This window comes from Ceratotherium simum, chromosome 27 (genome assembly GCF_057802395.1).
Source record: "Ceratotherium simum simum isolate JZ-2026a chromosome 27, ASM5780239v1, whole genome shotgun sequence".
Taxonomy (NCBI): Eukaryota; Metazoa; Chordata; class Mammalia; order Perissodactyla; family Rhinocerotidae; genus Ceratotherium; species Ceratotherium simum.
Genome location: NC_141926.1, coordinates 13,318,699 through 13,343,299, shown reverse-complemented (window position 1 = coordinate 13,343,299; position 24,601 = coordinate 13,318,699). Strand labels below are relative to the sequence as shown.

At 47.4% G+C, this 24,601-nt stretch overlaps 1 protein-coding gene across 2 annotated transcripts in view; it reads left to right on the top strand.

Annotated features, from left to right (window-relative positions):
• The window catches only part of EVA1C (eva-1 homolog C), a 49,348-nt gene extending 35,468 nt beyond the window's left edge, over positions 1–13,880 (top strand). The window contains exons 5-7 of one of the 2 annotated variants that reach the window (XM_087417824.1): positions 3,410–3,481; positions 5,176–5,265; positions 13,351–13,880. In XM_087417824.1, the coding sequence (XP_087273950.1) occupies positions 3,410–3,481; positions 5,176–5,265; positions 13,351–13,727 (539 nt within the window). In that variant the 3' untranslated portion in view covers positions 13,728–13,880. Of the gene's footprint in view, positions 1–3,409; positions 3,491–5,175; positions 5,266–13,350 lie in introns of both variants that reach the window. The other variant, XM_004429559.3, reaches the window with a different exon arrangement.
• The last annotated feature ends 10,721 nt before the right edge of the window (positions 13,881–24,601 follow it).

The window sequence follows — 24,601 nt, the reverse complement described above, 5'->3', positions numbered from 1 at the left end:
TGATAGGACAAGGTAGACCCGGAGAACTCGGCCAGCTCTCCCCCTCGCCTCTGCAGTGAGGACTCCTCTCCATATCCATAGCCACTGGTCCTCCAGGATCACCAAGACAGAGGCAGCATCCCCCCCACACACACACACACAATTCCTGCGAGGCACAGGAAACGTGTGGACTTCAGCCTGGGGCCTTCACAGCTCCTCCCACAAGATGAGGCAGGCAGATGGGTGGCAGGATTTGGGGACAAGAGGGGTGGTGGTACCAGGATTTGGAGACAGGAAGGATGGGTGCTGGGATTTGGGGACAAGAGGGATGCTGGTACCAGAATTTGGGGGCTAGAGGCTAGGGGGTTGCTGGGATTTGGGGACAAAACAGGATGGGGGATGCCAGCATTTGGAGGTGCTCATGCAGCCTGGGTACCTATTAAGAAGGGGGAACAGTTGAGCAGACATCATTTTTGTCTCTGATGTGAAGAATTCTTTGGGGCCCTAAATTCAACCTGTGGTGGCTTCTTTTTTAAAGTCTGCACTGACCCAAGCTTGACCTGGAAGATTTATTCAGGAAAAACAAAAAATTTTAAGGTGGGAGCCCAGCCCGAATTTAGTGAACCATTCAAGTCCATTAGAATCATCATCTCTGGTTTCGCCTAAACAGACTCAGGGGGACTGCCTGAGTGGGAGTCACTTTGCCTTCTTTATAATCCTTTGAAATAGTTCTTTTTCCGGTTCCGAAAGGCTGAACGTCCCATGGACAGTACAGCATCACAGAAAGATCAAGGGCATGTGTGGGCGAGACCGGGATTTGACGCTGTGCCTCTTCCTAGGTGAATGGCGTGTCTCTGGGCCTCAGTTTTCCCATCTGCAGGAATGGGGATGATACACATCTTCACAGGGTCACCATAAGGATGGAGCAAGATGCACCATTTAAGCGTCGAGCCCAGGGTCCAGCATATGTTAGGAGCTCCGTTAGTGATTTGCTTGTGGGTTCACTAATATACCTAAAGTGGGAGGGGCAAGTTTGAGGGGTGGTAATAAATCATCCCTCGGTCCCCATCTTTGTTCTCGAAACAAGGAGATGCAAGAATCGACAGGTGTGTTGACACCTGTTGTTAAAGGTCCTAAAAGATTCTCCCACCATCAGAGCCATTTTCACGTAGTAAATGGACAATTTCCTGACTTGAGCCTGTATCACACGCAGGCAATTTAGTCTGTGGGGTGCCTGGTTGTTCTGCAAAGCTGGTCCTAGAATGTCCTTCCTCTCTGAGGTCGTCCTCTTTCTGGAACTATAACGCCTCTGGCATGTGCAGAGAGCCAAGCCCTCCTCAGGCCGTATCTTGAGAACAAGCCAAGAGACAGACGTGAGAAGGAAGTGCCACTCCTGGCAGGGAGGACGTGCTCCTGCCGAGGAATCGGGGCGTCCTTCTCAGGGCGCAGAAGTGGTGGAGAGGCTGCTTCATCAGAAAGCATTTGCGGCAGCACAGGGCAGCTCTCTGGGGCGCTGCCATGGTCCCAGGATCAGCAGCGTGGTCAGCCAAGGGGCATTCCTCGGGGACCCTGGACAGCTTCCACTGCCTCCACCATTGTCATTGTGCCATCCTGGGGAGTGCCCCTTGCTGCTGATGGGCACGAAGGCGCCAGGCCTCCTGCAAGTGGAAAATTCACAATCTAGGAATGTTCTCTGATTGTCGATCCTGAGACATCCCCAAAAGAATTTAGTTAAGCACTTTGAGAAAGGAAATAAGGTTTTCTTGCTGCTGAATACATCTTACCAGCTCTTTTTAGAAAATCAGTGCAGTTGAACTTACCCAGTTTATATTGGCTTCACTTCTATTTCCTGTTGCCACTTCTCCCAGATACCAGCGGGGATAAAGAACAAACAAAAATAAGCAATTTTCTGCAGCAAAAATATTTGGTTTCCTCTCCCTCTTCCCAGCTGGCTGCAGTGTGCTTGGCCTTCAGAATTCTTGCTTTGCCCCACGGTTTAGGTTCAGCTGGAGCTGTCATCTCATCCCCTCTGCCTGGGGATCTTGAGATCGGGTGGTTTATTCTTAGGGTCAGCTCGGCGGAATCTTTCACCACCTTCCCAAGGAGGCTATTACGCTGCCCTCCTCTCCTCATCTTTTTTTTTTTTTTTTAAGATTTTATTTATTTATTTTTCCCCCCCAAAGCCCCAGTAGATAGTTGTATGTCGTAGCTGCACATCCTTCTAGTTGCTGTATGTGGGACGCGGCCTCAGCATGGCCGGACAAGCGGTGCGTCGGTGGCGCCCGGGATCCGAACCCGGGCCACCAGCAGCGGAGCGCGCGCACTTAACCATTAAGCCACGGGGCCGGCCCTCTCCTCATCTTTCTATCGTCCTTTCTTTTAGATTGGCCGTGAGCTAACATCTGTTGCCTATCTTTCTCTTTCTGCTTGAGGAAGATTGTTCCTGAGCTAACATCTGTGCCAGTCTTCCTCTATTTGTATGTGGGACGCCGCCACAGAATGGCTTAATGAGTGGTGTATGGGTCCACGCCCGGGATCCAAGCCCACAAACCTGGGGCCACCAAAGCGGAGCACGTAAACTTACCCACTACGCCACCGGGCCACCCCCTATCATCCTTTCTTATAATACTTAGAGGATTATTCTAGCATGAAGTCTTAGAATTCTCTTCAGGCTTATTATGGAAGCCAGGAGTTAAAGAGCTGTGGGTAAAAAGCAGAGTTGTTGCTGGTGGACTTTGAGTGAGTTACAGTCATTTGGTTTCACTATATCTCAGCAAAGTTCATGACATCATTATTGAGGTGTCATTTACATCCCTTAAAATTCACCCACTTTAAGTAAACACAATTCGGTGATTTCTAGTAAATTTACAGAGCTGTGCAGCCATCACCACCCTCCAATTTTAAAACATTTCCATGACCCCAAAAAGTTCTCGCATGCCCATTTGCAGTCAGCTCCCCATTCTCATTCCTGGTCCTTGGTAACCACTGATTTACTTTCTGTCTCTATGAATTTACTTCTTGTAGATATTTCATATTAATGGAATCATACAATAGGTGGCCTTTTGTGTCTGGCTTCTTCCACTAAGCATAATGTTTTTGAGGTTCATCCATGTGGCACATGCTGGTACTTCATTCCGTGTTTCTGCTAAATGTTATTCTACTGGATAGATAGACCGTATCTTGTTTATTTGTTCTTATTGTGGTGTGTTTTTTTTTTAGTACTTCAAAATTGGCCTAAAATTTTACCTTCTTGGGACATTTTATGATCGTACCATTGGTGTATGTAGCCCTTGGTGTATGTGAGTTTATCTGAAAAGCAGAGTGATTTATGGACTGATTTGAAAATTGATTTTTTTGGTCTTAACTACATTTCATTTAAAAAATATATTAAGCGTATAATGTATTTAAAAGAGTTCTTTTTGTTTTTTAGTTCCCAAGAACATACTCACAGCGATTGATCCAGCCGTTGCTAATCTAAAACCTTCTTTGAAGCAGAAAGATGGTGAATATGGTAATTTTTATGGCTTACTACCAGCATTTCTCTTTAAGTAAAGGTAAACAGCCCCGTGGGACCAGAGCCGGGTGCACACTGGTTAGAATGAAAGGGGATGTTAGGAGGTGTGTTTGAGCTACTAGCTCTAATATGGGAGTGCTGTGGTGAATGGTTGCAAATGGTGGCCAACATTTCATTTTGTTGTTTAAATTATAAGTAGAATAAATCCTCCCTCCATTCCCCTCTTATTTCCCAAAAGAAAAATCACTTTGAAAAAGAGGTCTGGGCAGAAATAAATTTGACGTTCTTGGATTCTACCGTGAGCTTGTTAGAAAGATGCTCCCATTAGGAACCTGGGTGGGTCAGAACCAGGCTGGACCTGTGGGCCTCCGTACACAGGCCACCTTCTTCCTTAGGTTTTCACTGGACTTTTGTAAATGGGAGCATGACCATTTTGGTTTCCTTATCAAATCTAGAATGGAATTGAGACCCCTGGGGCTCCTGACAGAAGCTGCAGAGTCCCTGTAGCCTTTATAGAAAGGTGTAGAACATCTGTCTAAGACATTGCACTTCGCATGTTGAGAGTTTGTTTTGTGTCACTTTATTACATTTGTGAGATCTTTTCCCCCTAAGTATAAAAGTAAAGTATGCTTGACGTGGAAAACACGGGAAAGCACCAGAAACAGAACTCACCCCTAGTCTCAAAGCTTAGAGATAACTGTTATTCATGTTCCGGGTTCTGCTAGCTCGCCACTCCAGCTTTCTGCCAGGCTTTGCCTCTCCCAGCCCCGTTGCTCTTTATAACAGAGCTCCCACTCAGATCCCATGATTATCCTGGTGCCCCTGCAGTGGAGGCCTGAGTGCTCTGTACCATCCTTCCTCGGAGACTTCTGCCCGGTCTGACATTCTCAGGGGTCCCCAGAGCCCTTAGGCTGCACCATCAGGAGCTCACGAGCTCCATCACAGCAGTTTGTTTATTTTTATTTATTTTTTTTGTGAGGAAGATCAGCCCTGAGCTAACATCTGCCAATCCTCCTCTTTTTGCTGAGAAAGACTGGCCCTGGGCTAACATCCGTGCCCATCTTCCTCCACTTTATATGGGACGCCGCCACAGCATGGCTTGCGAAGCGGTGCGTTGGTGCACTCCCAGGATCCGAACCTGTGAACCCCGGGCCACCGCAGCAGAGCTCGCGCGCTTAACCGTCTGCGCCACCGGGCCGGCCCCCATCACAGCAGTTTAACCAGGCATCTGGAACCAGTTCCGCCCTGCATTTGTTTGTCCTTTCCAAAACAGTAACCCAACACAACCTCCCTCCGTAATTCAAGGCCTTCTCCTCTGTGGTCAACAGAGCAGACAGCAGCTCTGTGGTTAAGTAAGACATTATTAAGCCTCCCAAAGGCATGATGAATGCCATTGCCTTTAGGATGGGAAAATAAACTTGTTCCCTTCCACAGTCGAGTGGATGAGTGGCATCTGAAGTTGGAACCAACACATTGTAGAATTCCTAAATCCCTTTCGTCACTTAATATTTTCAAAGACTGCTTACTAACTGCTCTTCCTGGCTTAGTCTTCCGTAATTTAGTTAGAGGCCCATTTATTTGATTTCCCTGACTTTTTATTTATTATGGCAGTCCTGAGTTAGGAGCAAAAGGCGTACTGTGAACAGCTGTGATTAATCAGTCTTGCATTTTTTATGAAACAGGTATAAACTTTGACCCAAACAAACCAAGAGTTCTGAGGAAAGACGGAGTTATTGTTAGCAACTCTCTGGCAGCATTTGCTTATATTAGAGGTAGGTCAATGAATCGAAGCTTCCTAGAATGCCAATATATTTACTGAAGTCTAACAGATGCACTGTTTAATTACAACACTCAGATAGCTAAAGAAAAATGACTTTAAGTTTGACATGGCAACCGTAGTCTTCTAAGATCCAGAAACACAGAAGCCTGAATTCAGGTGCAGGAATGGTAGCCAAGTGGGCTCGCAGTAGGAGAACCACATAGGGAGGGAGGGAGCAAACAGAAAGAGTCACACTATTTGGGAGGTGGGCGCCATGGGTATTTTCTGCTTTGGAAAGTAGGTACCTGAGGAATGCACTTCCCAGCTCTAAAATTTGGGAAGGGCAGAGGATTATTGAATTCCATCCTCGGCTGGAAGAAAATTAAGCCAAGAGGTCACTTAGTAGGCAAAACAGGTCATGCCCTGTGAAGGCAGAGTCCTTTTCTGAGTCACCAGTGTTGCTTCTCACGGTTGCCAAGGTTTCCCTTGGTAATCTTCCCCGAGAGGATCAGACTCAGCTCTCCTTAATTAGTGGAGCCAAAATTGCTGTCAATGAGGGGATGTGCGTGCCATCTCTCCTCCCCACCTTCTCTGTTCATCTTAGGGGAGGCCATATTTTGGAACGTTGATTCTGCAAGTTTCGGCAATGCCTGCCTGACTCTGTTCAGGGATGCCAAACCTCTGAGGCCTTTTGTAAAATACACATTAATATGATGCATTATGGCATTACTATTGGAGGCCTGCCAGGGCTGGGCTGTTTGGGATAAGCCTTCCTCAGAAGAAAATAAAGACTAAAGGAACCATCTCAACACGGGAGACAGAGAGGAGAGTCGGGATCCTCTACTGTTCCATCGTCTTCTCGCGTCAACATTCCTCCCTGTGTGGTTGGTGGTTTCCTCTGAGAAGCTTCTCTTTTCTAATCACCTTCCCATTTCCACTTCTCGAAGTTCCCGATAATTGTCGACATTAAGAGATGTCAGGATTTTTATTGTCAAAAATATCCCCATATTTTCAAAGACCCTGGAGAGCCCCTTGGAGGAAAGGCATCATGAGAATCCTCCACACAGAGAATAACAAAGAGGAGCAATGATGAGGCCACCTACCGAGCTGTGGCCACTCTGGGCCTTGTCAGTTCCTCTCAATAGCTGTCTTGGTCAGCTCGGGCTGCCATCATGAGATACCATAGACTGGGCGGCTTTAACAACACACATTTATCTTCTCATGGTTCTGGAGGCTGCAAGTCCAAGATCCAGGCCCTGGCAGATTCAGTGTCTGGTGAGAGCTCTCTTCCTGGCTTGTAGACAGCTGCCATCTTGCTGTGTCCTCACATGGCAGGGAGAGAGAGGGGGAGAGAGCTCTTGTGTCTCTTCTTATAAAGACATTAATCCTATTGGATCTGGGCCCCACCCTTAATGACCTCATTTAACCTTAATTACCTCCTTGTAGGTCCTGTCTCCAAATATAATCACAGTGGGGGTTAAGGCTTCAACACATGACTTTTGAGGGGGGACACAATTCAGCCCATAGCAACGCCCTGAGAGAGGGGACTCTGGTCCCCCATTCTGCACATAGGGAAGCTGAGGGTCAGAAGAGGTGAGCCACTTGCCTGAGGCCACAGCGTAGACATCGGCAGGGCCAGGATTCAGACTCAGCAGATGCAAGACCTGTGCTCTGGCTTCTCTGAGCAAGAAGTGTGCCCTTCGGAATTCTCAGGGATGGAAACCTCCTGACCTCAAGTTACCTGAATTAGCTTCCTTCCATCCCTGTCTTGCCTTTGGCATCCTCATCACTCCCAGAAATCATAGGAGAGATTTAAGTGCCCATCTCCCTGCTAGACAGTAAGCGTCCCAAGGGCAGATGTTTGTCATCTTAGTTATTGTCATATCCCAGCACCTAGGACAGTGCTGGCACAGGGTAGGTGCACAGTGAGCCATTAATGAATGACCCTATGATGAATCCCCATCTGGTGTCATGAGCTATCCTATGCCTTATTATCATCTCCTATTTGCCATTTATAGGTATCTAATTTTAAAGAAATTTAAGGACGTGATGGGCTGTTACTTGGTTTTATTGAGGGATGTTTAGGCACATTCATCTCCCCAAGCTAGAGGGAGGAGGCCTGTCTGAAGGAGAGGCCACTGGCGGGAACAGCGGGGAGCCGAGAGGGAGCAGGGTAGGTTCAGCAAAACCAGCCACATAGTCAGTAGACTGAGTGAAGCCAAAAGGACTTTTCCCAGCTCAGGTTGCCAGTGGCTTTGACACATTAGTGCAGCCAAGTATATGCGAGGGACTAGTGCACTAGAAACCAAAATCGAGGAGCTTGTCCTGGAATGTTGAAATACAGGTTGGCGGAATGGATGTGAGAACGTCCAGGGTCCCTGATGAACGTTTTCTCTTGTGTGGCCATTGAGACACCTTCTCAGGAATGTTTGAATTTACCGTCACCTCAATAATAGACCTACTTGTTGAATTCATTCTAGAATCTAGGTCATGGGTCTGAAGAAGCTCATAGAAAAATTTTGAAATTAGAGAAATGGAGGGGCTGGCTCTGTGGCGTAGTGGTTAAGTGTGCGCGCTCTGCTCCTGGCGGCCCGGGTTCAGATCCCGGGCATGCACCGATGCACCGCTTGTCAGGGGTGGCAGCATCCCACATAAAGTGGAGGAAGATGGGCACAGATGTTAGCCCAGAGCCAGTCTTCCTCAGCACAAAAAAAAAAAAAAGAGGGGGATTGACATGGATGTTAGCTCAGGGCCGATCTTCCTCACACACAAAAAAATAGAAATGGAAAAGGGTGTGTGTGTGTGTGTGTGTATGTGTTGGAGCTTCTTAGAAGGCAACTTATTAGCTGGCTCAGCCATTGTCGCCTGGCAGATTGTGCTTAGGAGACTTATTTAGAGTCTTGCTCAGAACGTGACATCTCCCATTCCACGTATTTAGTGTTTCATTGACATCTGCTTTGTGTGTTGACCTCATATGTGCCTGCAGCCATGCCTATTGAGGCCTGATATTCCTGTCACTGCCCCTACTGGGGACCATGTGTGTCTTCAGCCCTCTGGCAGAGCTTGCTGTGGACTCTCAGGGTCCTGGGGTAACTGGGGCCACGGGTAAGAAAGCAGAGCTTCTCTTGAGCTGGGAGGCATCACTGTTTTATATGAAAGGAACCCTAGGCTATCAGACAAACCCGCACTGAAATAGAAATATAACAACACATTCCAAAGTCAGAGTTACATGATCCCCTGTCAGGGAGGACAATTGGAAATCAGCACCGCCTTGTCACGTCGGTGTGGATTCTGATGTGTTCCCACGGTCTCTAATCTTTGGTTCCATGACAGAAAGTTATGGTCACATCCCTAAGTGCTGGGAGACCAGGGCCAACAGACTTTGTGCTTTTACCCGCCAGCAGCAGGGCCCCAGGAGGTAACCCTCACCCTGGCCTCTCAGTGTCTTATTTGGACACAATTAAGTTTGAGCTGGAGCATGTGTTGGCTCCAGACCTGAGATCTAAAGGTCAAGGGGCCTTAAAGGCCACGGGCCACCATTGTGAGATTCCCAAGGGCTTACAGCTGATGAAATTAAAGTCATTTCCTTGAGCCTGTGATGAACCGAGGCTAAATGGAGAACAATACCAACAATAACTGTGTGAAGATTCTCTTTAACCACATGGAGACTAACGCCTTTATTTTTCCAGAATATATAATAGGAAAAGGGGCCACAAAAGCCTCGAGTGGTCCAAATTGATTCTAGAAAAGAGATGATGCATCTTTAGTGTAGAGCCTGGGGCTGTGGAGAGAGCCCTGGCCCGAGCTTGGGGCCCTAGCCAAGTGGTGGCTTGGGACAAGTGAGACGGCTGTAACCGGAGGAGGTGGCCCAGCTCACCTCGAGGTTCCATCTCACTAATGTCTAGTGATACTGTGATTTTAAACTAGTTGGTTCAGATGACTAGGAAACCTTGTTCCAATGGGCTTGCCAAGAGTTGCCCATGTTCTCCATCTTTGATCACTGGATCTCAGCACACTTGGTGTGGACATGGCCTAGAGAGTGATCACTTGGCAGGAGGCATACCTGAGCCAAGAGGCACTGAGAGTCTGATGAGTGAGAAGCTCTCCTGGCAGGAGAATGCAGACTCTCACTTCCCAGGAGAAGAGGGAGAGAGGAAAAGAGGCAGCTAACATTATGGAGTCCCACCCACTGGGCACCACGCCTAGTGCTCTAGGTCCGTGACGCCTCCTTTCATGCACTCAACAGATACTTGTGTAATCCCTGCTCTGCGCTGGGCACCAGGGATTTGGCAAAGAGCAAGACAGTTCAGCCCCTGCCCTCATGGAGCTTGCATTCTACGGGGACAGAAAGGAGGAAACACACTTGGTGATTTAGTGACCTTCAAGATGTTATGAGACCCAATGATGGGGGTACTTGGCCTAGTCTGGGGGTGCAGGCACAGAGGGCTATGAAGAGGGGGAAAAAGAATATTCCAGGCAAAAGAACAATGCAAAAGTGCCAAGGTGTGAAGTCATCCGGCCCCTGTGAGGAATGGAAAGAGGCCAGTGTGGCAGGACAGCAGAAAGCAGAAGGGACCAGTCTTTGGAGCTGAACTTGGAGAGGGTGGCAGGGGCCATGTCATAGCAAACTTCACAGGCTGTGGTGAGGATTTGATGTTTAGCTTAGGAGAGGAGGAGGACCATTTATAGGTTTTAAGTAGGGCAGTGATGTGTATTTTTAAAAAGATTACAATGGCCGCAGTGGGAAAGATGGATGAAAGGGGCCAGAGAGGAGAGAGGAGATGAGCTGGAGGCAGGGAAGATGGAGAAGAGTAGCATTATCATTCCTGTTTTTCAGGTAAATTCACTAGATCAAAAGACACCTTAATGGGGTCGGCCTGGTGGCACAGCGGTTAAGGGCGTGCGCTCTGCTTCAGCGGCCCGGGGTTCGCAGGTTCGGATCCCGGGCACGCACCGACGCACTGCTTGTCAGGCCATGCTGTGGCGGCGTCCCATATAGAGGAAGATGGGCACGGATGTTAGCCCAGGGTCAATCTTCCTCAAGGAAAAAGGGAAGGATTGGCATCGGATGTTAGCTCAGGGCTAGTCCTTCTCACACACACACAAAAAAAAAGACACCTTAACGAAAGTGAAAATACAAGACAAAAAGCACAAACAACCCAATAGGAAGAAAAAATGAGCTTGTGACATGAACCAGCATTTTGAGAAGAGGAAATATACAAGCATCTGAAGAGATATACATATAATTTGGGATCAGGAAAATGAAAATCAAGACCCCCCCCCAGTAAGATACAATTTTAAACCCAGATGATTAGAAAACGTTTATAAGCCTGTCCATACCAAGTGCTGGAGAAGACAAGGATTTGCAGGATTCCTCCCACACTGCAGGGACTTTGGAAACCACTTTGGCAGTACTTCCTAAAATTCAAATACCCTAAAACCCATCCAATTACCCTCCTAGATCAGTACCCCAGAGGAACACTTGCATATGTCCACCAGGGACTTTTACAAGAATGTTCATACCTACAGTGCCCACATGGCAGAAAGCTGGCACCAACCCAGATGCCCACCAGCAGGAGAGTGAGTGAATAAATTACGGTATAGTCAAGACAATGCAATAAGATACGGCAACATAATATTAAGTTTTTAAAAACAAAACAAAACACCAAGTTCCAAACACTATCTGTAACATGATACCGTTTTCATAAAGTTTTTAGGAATACATAGAGATGCAATAAATTATATAAAAAGGCAACCAGGGAAGTAATGACTGTGGAATTCAGGGGGTAGTTACCTTGATGGGAGCAGGTTGGGGGGAGGGGGAACCCACAGGTTGGATGCAGGTTGTTGTCAAGGCCCTCGCTCCCATGGGGGGACGGGGGGGCTTATTCACAGCCCAGGGGCTGATTACAGAATTAAAGGTAATTAAGTAAATAAACATTAAAAAGGGCCATGTATTGACCAATGAAGAGAATGTGTCACATCCTAAGGATTATGATTAATATAATTCTGTCCATCTGGCGTCCTTAAAAAGAAAGGAAGGGAAGGGAAGGGAAAGGAAGGGAGAAGGAAGGAAAGAAGGAAGGAAGGAAGGAAAGGAAGGAAGGAAAGGAAGGAAGGAAGAGGTACCATAATTGGCTCATAGTTACCCACCTGTCTGGGTAATCATTTTGCATATTATGGTTTAATGACTTTGTCCAAAGTGCCAGTGTCCCCAATCTCCATTCTACCTCCACTCCCAGAAATGAAAATAGCCCTTCCTTCTCTCACAAAGGATATGTGTCTGTATTTGACTAAATCTTCAAAATATCTTAATCCTTAGGAAAACTGTATTGTTATTAGCAGCACTACAAACAACTCGCTGCCCCTCCTGCAGCCAAAATCAAATTGGAATGAAGACGTCTATGTCTTAAAGAGGTGATGAGATTGTGCTAGTAGGGGCGATGGCAACAAAGAAAAACATATTTGAGTGCAGTAACTCCGCCAGTGACCTGAGCTGCAAGTGAAGGAAGCCGACTGGGGAGGTTTCAAGTTTCAGGAAGATAGCGGGTCCCACTGAGGTCTCTGCCGTCGGATCACAATGGCTGGATGCCTTGCCTGTACATGAAACCTAACAGCCCTAGAGTTCTGAAACGCCAGTCTGCACCTCTGGGGAAAGACAGGGGCGCCAAAGACAGCGGTCTTCATTATTGGCATGTAGTACAATGGAGGCGGTGTGCCTAGAGGAGGCTCCGTTCAGTTGAGATGTACGGAGCAAGTGCCGGTGGTTCCACATGCCCGCCTCACAAGCAGCTCACAGCTCAAGATCTGGGTCCCAGTCCTCGTTCCGCCAGTGTCCAGCAGTGGCTTCCCCCTGGGCCTCAGCTTGAGCCTCTATATCAGGGGTCTGCAAACTCCGGCCCGCAGGCCAACTTTGTCAATAAAGTTTTATTAGAACACAGCCATACCTGTATGTCTGTGGCTGCTTTTGAACTACAATGGCAGAGATGAGTAGTTGCAACAGACTGTACGGCCCACAAGGCCTGAAATATGTACTATCTGGCCCTTGACAGGAAAAGTCTGCCAACTCCTATATTATGAGGGAGTTAGCTGGATCATTATTTCCCAAAGTGGGAGTGCTGACACCTCAAGGGGCGCACAACTGAAAAATGGGAAGAGTAATAGTCTTTTCCGTGCAGGGTTAATGTAAGGATTAAATGTGTAAGGATTTAGACCAGGGTACGTAGTGAAAATTAGCATAATTTCTATTTCCGTTATTATTATACAATCATTTAGATGTAGGAAAAACTACTAGAACTTTTATTTCCATTTATTTATTTGTGTATTTATTTTGGTAAGGAAGATTGTCCCTGAGCTAACATCTGTGCCAGTCTTCCTCTACTTTGTATATGGGACGCCGCCACAGCATGGCTTGATGAGTGGTGTGTAGGTCCGCACCCAGCATCCGAACCTGTACACCCCAGGCCGCTGAAGTGGAGCACACAAACTTAACCATTACACCAGTGGGCCAGCCCCCATATTTCCATTTATTTTTTAATCTAAAAGAAATTAAGCTCTGCTGACATCTACTATATTTGTACTTAGTCGTATATATACTTTATTTATAAATTAATTTTTCATAATTTATTACTACTAATAGCTAACAGTGTATTGAACATTTATGATGTGTCAGTGAGTGTTCTGAAAGCTTTACAGGAATTAACTTATTTCATCATAACAAGTCTATAATAGGAAGGTGCTATTAGCTCCATTTTGCAGATGAAGAAACTGAGGCACAGAGAGGTTATGTAACTGGCTCAAAGTTACACAGCTAATGAGTGGCAGACCTGATTTTGAACTCAGGGGGACCAGCTTCTGAGTCCCTCTGCTGTATGTCCTCTCGTATACATACTTACATTGACTATATATGCTCAAAACCTTTTTTTTTTAATCAATGGGAGTATATGATCACTTAGGTGAGGATGGTCTCAAGGATGCTATCTAGGACTGGCATTCTGCATTAGCTGCCTGCCTGGGCAGGCTTCTGTTTCTGTGGGACTTGGGATTGGTGAAGACTCACAGCTCCCCCCAGCTCCTGACATGTCCTCTTCCCCCACAGCCCACCCCGAGAGAGCTGCCCTGCTGTTCGTGTCCAGTGTCTGCATCGGTCTGGCGCTCACATTGTGCGCCTTGGTCATCAGAGTGTCCTGCACCAAGGACTTCCAGGAGCTGCAGCTGGCGAGGGAGCACCTGGTGCCAGGAAGTGACAAGGCCGAGGAGGACAGCGAGGATGAAGAAGGGGAGGAGGACTCCTCTGACTCTGATTTTCCGGGGGAACTGTCGGGGTTTTGTAGGACTTCATATCCTGTCTACAGTTCCACAGAGGCTGCAGAGCTAGCAGAAAGGATTGAGCGCAGGGAGCAAATCATCCAGGAAATATGGATGAACAGTGGTTTGGATACTTCACTCCCCAGAAACATGGGCCAGTTCTACTGAAAACGAGATGCATCTTGATGCCATCCCTTCGGTCCTGTTTCACTTGTACCTTCTATGAAGGAGAATTTGTCGTGTCATTCAATCCTGGTGAAGCCAGAAAGCTATCAAAGGGACATTTCAAACTGTTTACAGCACATTTCAAAATAAATGAGGAGAGAGGAAGTCTTTGTTTTCTGTATTTATTTAAATTCATGCCTATACATTAACACAATTAGAGTTCACATTTATTGAGCACTTATAATGCCAGGCACTGTTCTAGCTGCTTTTCACATATTAAGTCATTTAATCCTCCCAACAACCTCATGAGATAGTGCCATCGCCCCCATTTTACACATGAGTAAACCCAAGATCCCTATACATCCATGAAAGAATTATACTAATATTCAGGACAGCAGGCATGAGTTCAGTCATTACACGTTCACTGGTGGTAGATTTTAATCACTAACATGATTTGTTTAGAGTAGGGGTTGGCAAAATTTTTCTTAAAGGGAAAGAATAAATATTTTAGGCATCGCAGGTCAAATAGTCTCTGCCACAGCTACTCGCCTCTGCTAGTGTAGCTCAAAAGGAGCCATAGCCGATACGTAATGAATGAACATGGCTGCGTTTCAATAAAGCTTTATTCATGGACACTGTGATTTGAATGTAAGTTTCACATATCATATAGTCTTCTTTTTTTTAATCAACTGTTTTAAAATGTAAAAGCCATTCTGAGCTTGTGGGCTGTACAAAAACAGGCAGCAGGCTGGATTTGGCCTGCCACCTGATTTTCTAAATCAAGTATGGTCTGCAAAGCCTGAAATCGTTACTCTCTTGCTCTTTACAGAAAAAGTTAGCCGACCCCTTGTTTAGCGTTTAAACGCTTCCAGCAGTACAAGCAGTCAACCAGATTACCCAGCAGTCCTTTGGGCAAGGATCAAGTAGAGTCACCTTTCAAATCATTGCAAAAAATGCGTCCTACCGTATTGTGGGGGAGGGGCAGGTGAAGGAGCAGAGGAAAGAGGATCAGGAAACTGAGGTTCCTGGTGGGGGAGCCCTGGTGGGTTCCGTTAGAAGGCTCCCCCTGTGGACAGGAGGCTTATAGCTGTGGAGTAGAAAATAAAAGATTTTTTTCTTTTCTTTTCTTTTTTTCTTTTTTCCTAGTCGGGCTTAGACTATAAAAATGATGGTGTTATAGTGATCTTACATGCCCACTATGAACGCACTCTCCCTGCCTTATCTTACTTCTTCATCACGTCATCATCACGTCAACCCTACAAGCAGCGTATGTAGAGGAGGAAACTGAAGGCTGGCAGGCTAAGTGTTGGGGCCCAATTCACATGGGAGAAGGGGCTGGAGCTGACTTTGTTGTAAGGTAATCAGGAAATATGAGCTATTCCCTCAGGAACCCGAGCAATGACTAATAACGAGAGAAGGCATTTCTCTTTCGGTTCCCCAGATCCTGAGGGTGAAGGGCCCATTGGAGGAATGCAGAGGAGGGTGGGTGTGGAGAGAAGAGCCTGTCTCTCAGCAACCAGCCCAGCTGCCCAGATGGGGAGGGGTCTGCAGTCTTGTTTGTTTTGTTCATTTACTTTGTCTTAAAGTAAATGTTCATTCGGGCTGCTATAACAAAATACCATAGACTGAGTGGCTTACAAACAACAGAAATTTATTTCTCACAGTTCTAGGGGCTAGAAAGTCCAAGATCCAGATGCCAGCAGATTCAGCATCTGGTGAGGGCCCGCTTCCTGGTTCACAGAGGACCTTCTTGCTGAATCCTCACATGGTGGAAGGGGCAAGAGGCTCTCTGAAGCCTCTTTATAAGGGCACTAATCCTATTTGTGAGTGCTCCACTCTCACAACCTAATCACATCCCACAGTCCCCACCTCCAAACACCATCACACTGGGCATTAGGACTTAACATATGAGTTTGGGGAGGATACAAACATTTAGTCTATAGCAGAGTTGAAATTCACACAAAGTAAAATTAACCATTTCAAAGTGCACCCTTCAGTGGCATTTAATACATTCACCATGATATGCAACCACCATCTCTATCTAGTTCCAAAATATTTTTAGCACCTGGAAATAAAACCCTCCTACCTATTAAGCAGTCTCTCCCCATTCCTCCCTCCCTCCAGCCCCAGGCAACCACCAATCTGCTTTCTGTATGGATTTACCTATTCTGGATAGTTGATATAAATGGAATCACACAATATGTAGTCTTTTGTGGCCAGCTTCTTTCACTCAGCATAATGTCCACAGGTTCATCCATGTTGTAGTGTAAATCAGTATTTCATTCCTTTTTATGGATGAATAATATTCCATTGTATGACTACACCACATTCTGTTCATTCATTCATCTGTTCGTGGACGTCTGGGTTGTTTCCACTTTGGTCTATTGTAAATAGTGCTGCTGTAAACATTTGTGTATTTAAACAGCAGTGAAACTTCACACAAAACAGCAACCGCAGACAGAGTTGGCGAGAAATCCCGTGATTTCCATTCAACAGAGGGAGGGGGGAATGCAAGTGAGTCCAAATGACATCCCCTCTCACACCCCCTGCTTCTGCCAGTTTCAAAATGACCTGCCGTTACACTGACCCCTGAGAAGGTGGGAGGGTGAGCATCGGTCAGGAGAGGTGTCATACAGACAGTCCAGGGTGGTTTGGGCAGAGGCTGAAACTCCTCAGGACTTCCGGGTACCTGAGTCCCCCATACTGTAGGGTATCGGGAGGAGTTGACAGGGTCGGTTTTAATGACGTGTTTTAAAGCCGTCATTAGAGATAAATCTCTTCCAGGTCACAGCAGAGGAAGAACTAAACATATGGCTCCATTGTCTAACTTTTTCATGAGGATTTTCTTCTAATCAAAGAGAATCCTTGTCCTCTCCCTGAGCCCAGCAAGGAACGCTTTGATATTGTCCCAGCTCCCAGAGCATCCTCTCCCCGTTGTCTCCCCTTCCAGTTCCCAAGCCACATGTCTCCTCCGGCTCCGTGAACATAAATACCGTCCATCTGATGACTGTCTTCTTGGGACTGAAGAGAACGTGGCAGCTGAAGGATTTTTCCCTATCTGAGTCTACCCCCAACCCCTACCCACATGCACACCCCTCCCAGGACCCCCAAGGAGGCAGCTGGAGGACAGCCCTCCCAAGGCGAGAGTCAGTCTCTGTCCTGTGCAAATGTAGTGAGTGGTTTATTTGCATTTTCTGATCCCCAAAGAGGAATGCCGTGTTCTTCTCATGGACAGAGCCTGAGGGGTCCTGCTGAGAATGTGTTTGGATGGGCATGAAGCCCAGGAGGAAAAGGACCCAACCAGATTTGGATGAGGGGTTGCCGATGGAGCGTGGAGGCTAGAGGAAGCTCCCGGGTGGAAGTCCACCCACGGAGCGCAGGGCACACACGGGCAGCCGCTGCTCGGCTTTATGCATCTCTGGACAGCAGGCACCCCACTGTTTCCAAGCTGTGGGGTCCCAGAAGTCCTGTGAAAAGAAACCTCCCCCAAGGGGGAGGTTTGCACATGTCACTACCTCAGTTTCTCGCTGCAAACGCTGACTTTTAAGACGTGAGCTGCCTGCTGTAAAATTCAGCCCTTCTGGATTCCCCAAGCTTGTTAGCAGGGCTGCTGGTGTTTTGGAGAGCTGGGACACTCGCTGTTGCTTTGGGGAGTAACAGTGTACTCCCAGGGACCAAGCAAGCCCTGGGAAGCCCCATGAGCAGTCTCACTGTGGACCCCAGAAATGGGCAGTGTATGACACTGTGCCCGCCCAGATCCCTGTACCAGGCCGGGCACCTGCCCTGGCTACTGTGAGGGGTGGCTGTGAACAGCCCCCAGCTGCCCCGCACCATTTTGTCTTAGTCCGTTTGGGCTGCTATAACAAAATACCACAGACTGGGTAGCCTATGAACAATAGAAATTCATTTCTCACCATTCTGGAGGCTGGAAGTCCAAGCTCAGGGGCCAGCATGGTTGGTGAGGGCCCTTTTCCTGGTTCATAGCCAGCACCTTCTCACTGTGCCCTCACACGGTGGAAGGGACAAGGGAGCTCTCTGGGGTCTCTTTTATGAGGGCACTAATCCCATTCATGAGGGTTCCACCCTCATGACCTTATCATCCCCAAATGCCACACCTATTAATACCATCAACTTTGGGGGTTAGGATTTTAACATATGAATTTGAGGAGGGGACACAAACTTTCACACTATAGCAATTTTCTTACCAGTATTTCTCCTGAGAGTATTTCTCTTTCAGTAAATCTCCCATGAAAGAATCTCTGTCTCAGGAAACAAAGACATCCAGTGTGAGGGGTCTGTGGACCTGGGGGTATGTGCTGGTCCCGGTCGGCCCACACGGCTGGCACAATGTCACCCACAGCCTCAGTGGGAACCAGATCTGGAGGAGCGTTGGGGACCCTCCCCACTAGCAAGTGGTGTCCGGAGAGTCAGCCATTCAAACACCTGGCATCTGATGAGTCTTGGAAAGGGGTGCCCCCAAGGCCTGCCCCCGGCCTTCTCCATGGGCCCCTGGTCACCACTTCCTGCTCCAGGTTCCCTGGGGCACCGAGGCCTGGGGCTGAGTCCTCCCTGGCAGGCAGGGGAGCTGAATGAGTGCTCTCATCCACTTTCCCCAGGGCTGGTCCCATGCCTGGCAGCCCACATTGTCTAGCAGGGGCCTCCTGAAAAGCACCCATCTCTCTGCCCCACCCCCAGATCCTGGAAGGCTGATGTCAACCAGACATCATGGCTGTACATGATACTGAGTACATGGCTCTGCCCCAGCCCTGGACTCAGGGTTTTCCTCCCACTGTGTAACATCTGGTCTGACTTGGTCCTAGCTTGGTCTCAGGATGACCTATCTGTGCCTCAGTTTCCTCGTCTGTATAACAGACATAATAATAGTACCTCCTCCCTAGTGGTGTTGAGAGTGGCCGTGCTTCACACATATAAGAACAACAGTAAATGTCAGCATTTATCATTGATTATTTCTTCCTCCTGAGGGGCAGCATCCAGGAGGGCCAGGGCTGCACCATTTATACTGCACCTGGGGAATCTGAGGGAACTCAAGGGACAGATGAGAACACGCGGTTGAGAGAGGACAGGCAGCCCCATCCAGCCCTGCTACAGAGAGGAGTCTGTAGAGGAGGGCTGACTTCGTCTGCAGGGCTCAGAGGGAAGTGTCCAGGCCTGACCTTCCTTGAATTCTTCAGCCAAGTCCATTGTGAAGTCTCCCACACATGAGCTCAAAAGGCCGGGCTCGGTTTTGGCAGGGGAGTTACAGACCCGGAACTACGGTCGTTTGGTTTTAAGAAGCCCATTGTAAGCCTGACCACCAATGCAGAGTTGGCGCAACTCCACCCCAAGACTGACGGTAGCCTCGGAGATTAAATCCTAAATAAATACTCCAACAAAATGCCCTGTCGACTGGAAGCCATACCAATCTATAGCTGGAAGTAAGGCAAGAAAGAGCCACGATAACCATCACCCACAGAAGGAGAATTCAGGAAGCCAGCTAATAATCCGAGGCCACCATATTCTTTTTAGGAATTTCAAATCAACAGGCACCTCCTCTGCAGGGGTGCAGTGCTGGCCTCCCTAGAGAATGAATGGGGCGATATCTAACTGCAAATGTTGACAGTCCGTGGCTGCATTGTCCAGTTTGGAGCCACTAGCCACACGTGGTTATCTAAATTTAAATTTAAGTCAATTAATAAAATTGAAAAGTCAACTCCTCAGGGGCACTGGTCACATTTCAAGTGCTCAGTAGGCACGTGGCCGGCGGCTACTGTCGTGGACAGTTCAGAGGGTTCTGTTGGACGATGCGAGCTCATCTAGTAAACCAGACATGGAGACATGAGCCAGGCTCACTGTAATGAAATGAAATGGGCCTCACCAACCAAGGGTGTCATCAGATCAAAATCCCAGGCATAGAAATGTGGGACCCCAGGACCACCTACTCCCACCTCTGCTCACCTTCCTGGGGATGCCCCTACGTGTCCCTAGTCTCTAAGCCCCAAGGCCTCCATCCTCCTGGTGTGCCTTGGTGCACAGGCCCACGGCCGGAGCTGCAGCTGACCTTCGTGGGTTCCAACCCACCGCAGAGCCACAGCCTCAGGAGTCCTGCCCACCTCCCCTGCCCCGGGGAGCAGCACACAACCCGGCTGCTCATCCTGTGGCAGCTGCTCCCACCAGCACCTCTTTGGGTACCACTGCTGCTGTTAATTCCCCTTTCCTTTGTCCCTGAGAAGAGTGGCTACCTGGGAGAGCCAGGGCCCTTCCTCCTGACCCAGCAGGCTATCAGCAACCCCAGGATCAGTCCAGAGAAACCTCAGGCCAGGCCTTTCTCACCCGGGGGCCCTGTCTCCCCACTTCCCAGGCAGCACCGGCTGGGTCCACTGTGAACACACCTCCATCCCTCCTCTTCCTCTCCCTTCAGTATCTTCCATCTCTTCACTGAATCCGTGAGCAAGGTCTGCGGAGGCCCTTTTCTTTATCCTTCAGAGGTTTTAGCTTCACAAGACAGCGAGTAAAAATGACAGTAAATGGTCCAACCAAGTGGCCCTGGGAGTACCGAGAGATGCTTCCACCTAGTGGGCTGGGGGAGGCTTATTGGAGGTAGCACTCAACGTGGTCCTCAAGCAATGAGAAGAATTTTTAAAGGTGAAGGTGGGGAAACCTGAGATGGAGAGACGAGCAGCAGCAACAGGCCAGGAGGTGGGAACAGGAATGGCATGTCTGGGAATGAGGAACAGCCAGAGTGAGGGGTGCCGTGGGAAATAAAGCTAACAGGGTGCAGGACACCAGGAGATGGGTCTGCACTCCAGGCTACGGGACTTGTCTGACATCCTGGCTATAAGGATGGCGTCACCCACCTTGGGCAGCATCTCCCAGAATCAAAAGCCGGTATTCAGAGCAGGTAAGGGACTTGCCTGTTGAGCCCACCCAAAGCCACGGGCTGGGCCTGGCCTCAAACCTTGGCCTCTGACTCTTGGAATAATAACTGCTCCTGAATTTAAGGTTGCTGATCACTGTCCAGTTAGTCTTAATATCTTGGAAATGACCGAATTACAGCTTAAATCTGTTGGAGGAATTAAAATCAATGCTCTCAGGAAGCTATTCTGGTGACTGACTTTAAGTCAGGTGCTTTAAGATGCAATTTATATCACCAATGCAAAATGTGTATCAAGGGCCTGACAAATTATTTCTAGCAGAGCCCTTTTTTGAAAGGTTCCCAATCTTTGCTTGAAGATTGCTCACAGCCTAATTGCATTTCTTTCAGATTGGTCCAACAGAAAATCCAATTGGGAATTTATCTCGAGGTGAAAATGCTGCCTTCCTGCTTTTAAAGCGAACTGCAGGGGCTATCGTGAGCTCAGACTACAGGACTCGGCCGAACAAAGAGAGGAAGGCTGGTCACTTCCGATTGGGGGGACATATTAATTCCCCGTACTTTCTCTGTTCCAACTCATGACTCCTGGATCAAGTCCTTTCAAGGAGAGAAAAATAGCCCTTGTCATTTCCTATTGTTTCAAAGACAAAATTCAGCCTGGGAAAGATGAAGGAAAGAGGAAGAGGACTCGTATTCAGATGACCAAACACCATCCTGACGTGGAAAATGCTCGATTCATTTCCGAGGAAGGGGGGGGGTGCGATTAGAGGCATGCGTAAAATCATGAAGTTACCTCCCTAAAAGAGAAAAAGGAAAACGTTCCGAACTCGCTAACAATGAACTAGCAGGAGAATGTGTTACTAATCTGTGAAGAATTTGCAAACCCAGTGAGTCGCCTCCCACTCTGAGCTGCCGAACTTCCTTCCGTAGAACTTGACCTCTGATTGTAAAGCCACTGGACCCTGGGAGAGGAGGTGTGTGCGGTCAGCAGAAGGGGAGTAACACGAACTAGCCAGGCTGGCCTCCGCCCAGGTTTCTGTTAACTCAGTCTTGCCTGCATCACTCAGTTCATGCACGTGGAAAACTTCTTTTCGTATTAAAGATGTTTTGGGAAGAATTCTAGCTGTTCTGAAAAAAGTATAATAAAGATGCGTTGTACTGTGGGTTTTTTTTTTGGGGGGGGGGGTTTGCTGAGGAAGATCAGCCCTGAGCTAATACCTGTGCCAATCTTCCTCTATTTTGTACATGGTACACTGCAACAACATGGCCGCTGACGAGTGGTGTAGGTCCATGACCAGGGACCAAACCCAGGCCGCCAAAGTGGAGCGTGCCGAACTTAACCACTAGGCCATGGGCCAGCCCCTTTTGTACTGTGTCTTTAAATGAAGTAGATCTGGGCCGGCCCTGTGGCTTGGTGGTTAAGTGCGCGCACTGCGATGCTGGTGGCCCGGGTTCGGATCCCGGGCGCGCATCGAGGCACCACTTCTCCGTTCATCCTGAGGCCGAGTCCCGCATACAGCAACTAGAAGGATGTGCAGCTATGACATACAACTATCCACTGGGGCTTTGGGGGGAAAAAATAAAATAAATAAATGAAGTAGATCTCTCTGCACCAACATGAAAATTCTTGGAGTCATATTATTAAATGAAAAGCACATATTGTAGGGCCGGCCCTGTGGCTTAGTGGTTAAGTGCGCGCTCTGCTGCTGGCTGCATGGGTTCGGACTCTGGGCGTGCACCGATGCACCGCTTCTCCGGCCATGCTGAGGCCACGTCCCACATACAGCAACTAGAAGGATGTGCAGCAATGACATACAACTATCTACTGGGGCTTTGGGGGAAAAAATAAATAAATAAAAATTTTTTTAAAAAGCACAAATTGTAAAATAATACATAGATTATGATACCATTTATGTAAAAGAAAAAGACAAACTAAAACTATATTTTTCTGTGTATGTATAGAAATTTATAGGTCTTCGCCTAAGATTTGCAGGGTCTGAGAGAACAAATGGAGTCTCTTACACACCACGCAGCCAAATACTGAAATGTTGTACATCAAGCCAAAAAAAATTACGTAAAACATGTTCTCTCTCCCCGCTTGACAAATATACATTTATAGTGACCTTGAAGACCAGGTTCAAACTTAGAATTCTCAGATTCCTCAGGGTCTGTTTCCAAGATGTGGCTACACATATGGGGGGTGGGGATTGGAGGAGGGGGTCTCAGCCTCTGGCCCCTGGCCCACATTTCTCTTTTCATTCCACCTCTATCCCTCCCTCTGAGGGGCCTCACATACATACATGTGGCATAGACGACATGGTCCATGTGTCCATGTGTCCATGCTGTGTCCCACCCCTCCCCCCAAACAGCCACCACTCCTTTGACATGGCATGGGCCCAGGAATGTTGCATCAGCTTCAAAGGCAGACTCCAGGAGATGGCCCTGCTGGCACCGGAAGCAATGTTGAGTCCTGGACAGCTAAGCAATTGCCTTCCCAGTACGGCATCAAAATAATTTTTAAAATTTTTGTCTTCATAAACCTATTGGCCTACACTTTCTCCAAAGAGGGAGGATAAGTGGACCCAGAAGCAAAATCCAATGCAGAACTCAGTTGAAGCTCCTCAAAGACTGCTGGTCTAGAAGCACAGCCCCAAGTTCGTATTCCACCCCCATCACTCATTAGCTATGGACCTTGCATGATTTCTTAGCCTCACTGGCCCTCAGTTTCCCCATCTGTAAAATGGAGCCAATGATTGCATGTACCTCTTGGGGTCATTGGGAAGTATCACTAATTCAGTAATAAGGAGCTGCTGAAATTCAACATTCACAGGGAAGGGAAATGGATCTTCAAGGAAGCACCAAGTAAAGGATGTGGTCGAAGACAAAAGGAATAGAAAACTAATGGGAAGTTTTTAAACAGGGAGTTTTCTCACCAAAAGAAAGATCACGGAGGGGTCTCTGGGCTGAGAAGTTTTAAAATCCTTCTTTCTTTAAGCGTTCCTGGACACCCTATCCATGTCACCCTTCTCTGGCTTCATCTGGGAATCTCCCATCCATCACTGCAGCACAATTTCCTACCAGACTTTGAGGCCCGTCTCAGACACTACTGATCCATGAACCTTTCCAGACTCCCCCAACTGGGATATGACACGTGCCTCCTTCAAATTCTGACATTATTTTCTCTCGACCTCTTGTGTGGCATTAGCCAGGCACAAGTTAGGCACTTGGAATTCAAAGAATAAGACAGATTCCCTACCCTTAAGGAGTTCACAACGAAGCAAGAGATGGTAGACAAGTGCAATATAGTTTGAAAAACTTGTGATGGAAAAGTAATAGCAATATTGGTAACCTTCATTGGGCACTTACTCTGTGTCAGGCACTGTGCTCAGCATGACACAATGTTATTCACCAATAAAGCCATCTGGGCCTGGGCTTTTTTTTGTGGAATTTTTAAGTTACTAATTCAATCTGTTTACTTGTTATAGGTCTATCAGATTTTCTATTTCTTTTTGAGTCAGTTTCAGTGGTTTGTGTCTTTCTAGGGATTTGTTCATTTCATCTAAGTTGTCTACTTTGTTAGCATACAATTGTCCATTGTATTCCTTTATAATCTTTTTTATTTCCGTAAGGTCTGTAATGATGTCCCCTCTTTCATTCTTGACTCCAGTAATTTGAGTCTTTCTCTCTCTCTCTCTCTCTCTCTCTCTCTGGTTGAGCTAAAAGTTTGTCAATTTTGTTGATCTTTTCAAAGAACCAACTTTTGGCTTCATTCACTTTCTCTATTGTTTTTCTATTCTCTATTTCATTTATTTCCACTTAAATCTTTATTATTTCCCTTTTTCTGATTGCTTTTGGTTTAGTTTGCTTTTCTTTTCCTAGATTCCTAAGGTGGAAGGTTAGGTTATTTATTTGAGATCTTTCTTTTTGAATATAGGCATTAATAACTATAAACTTCTCTCTAGGCACTGCTAAGTGCTGCTAAGTTTGGTATGTTGGCCTTGTTTTC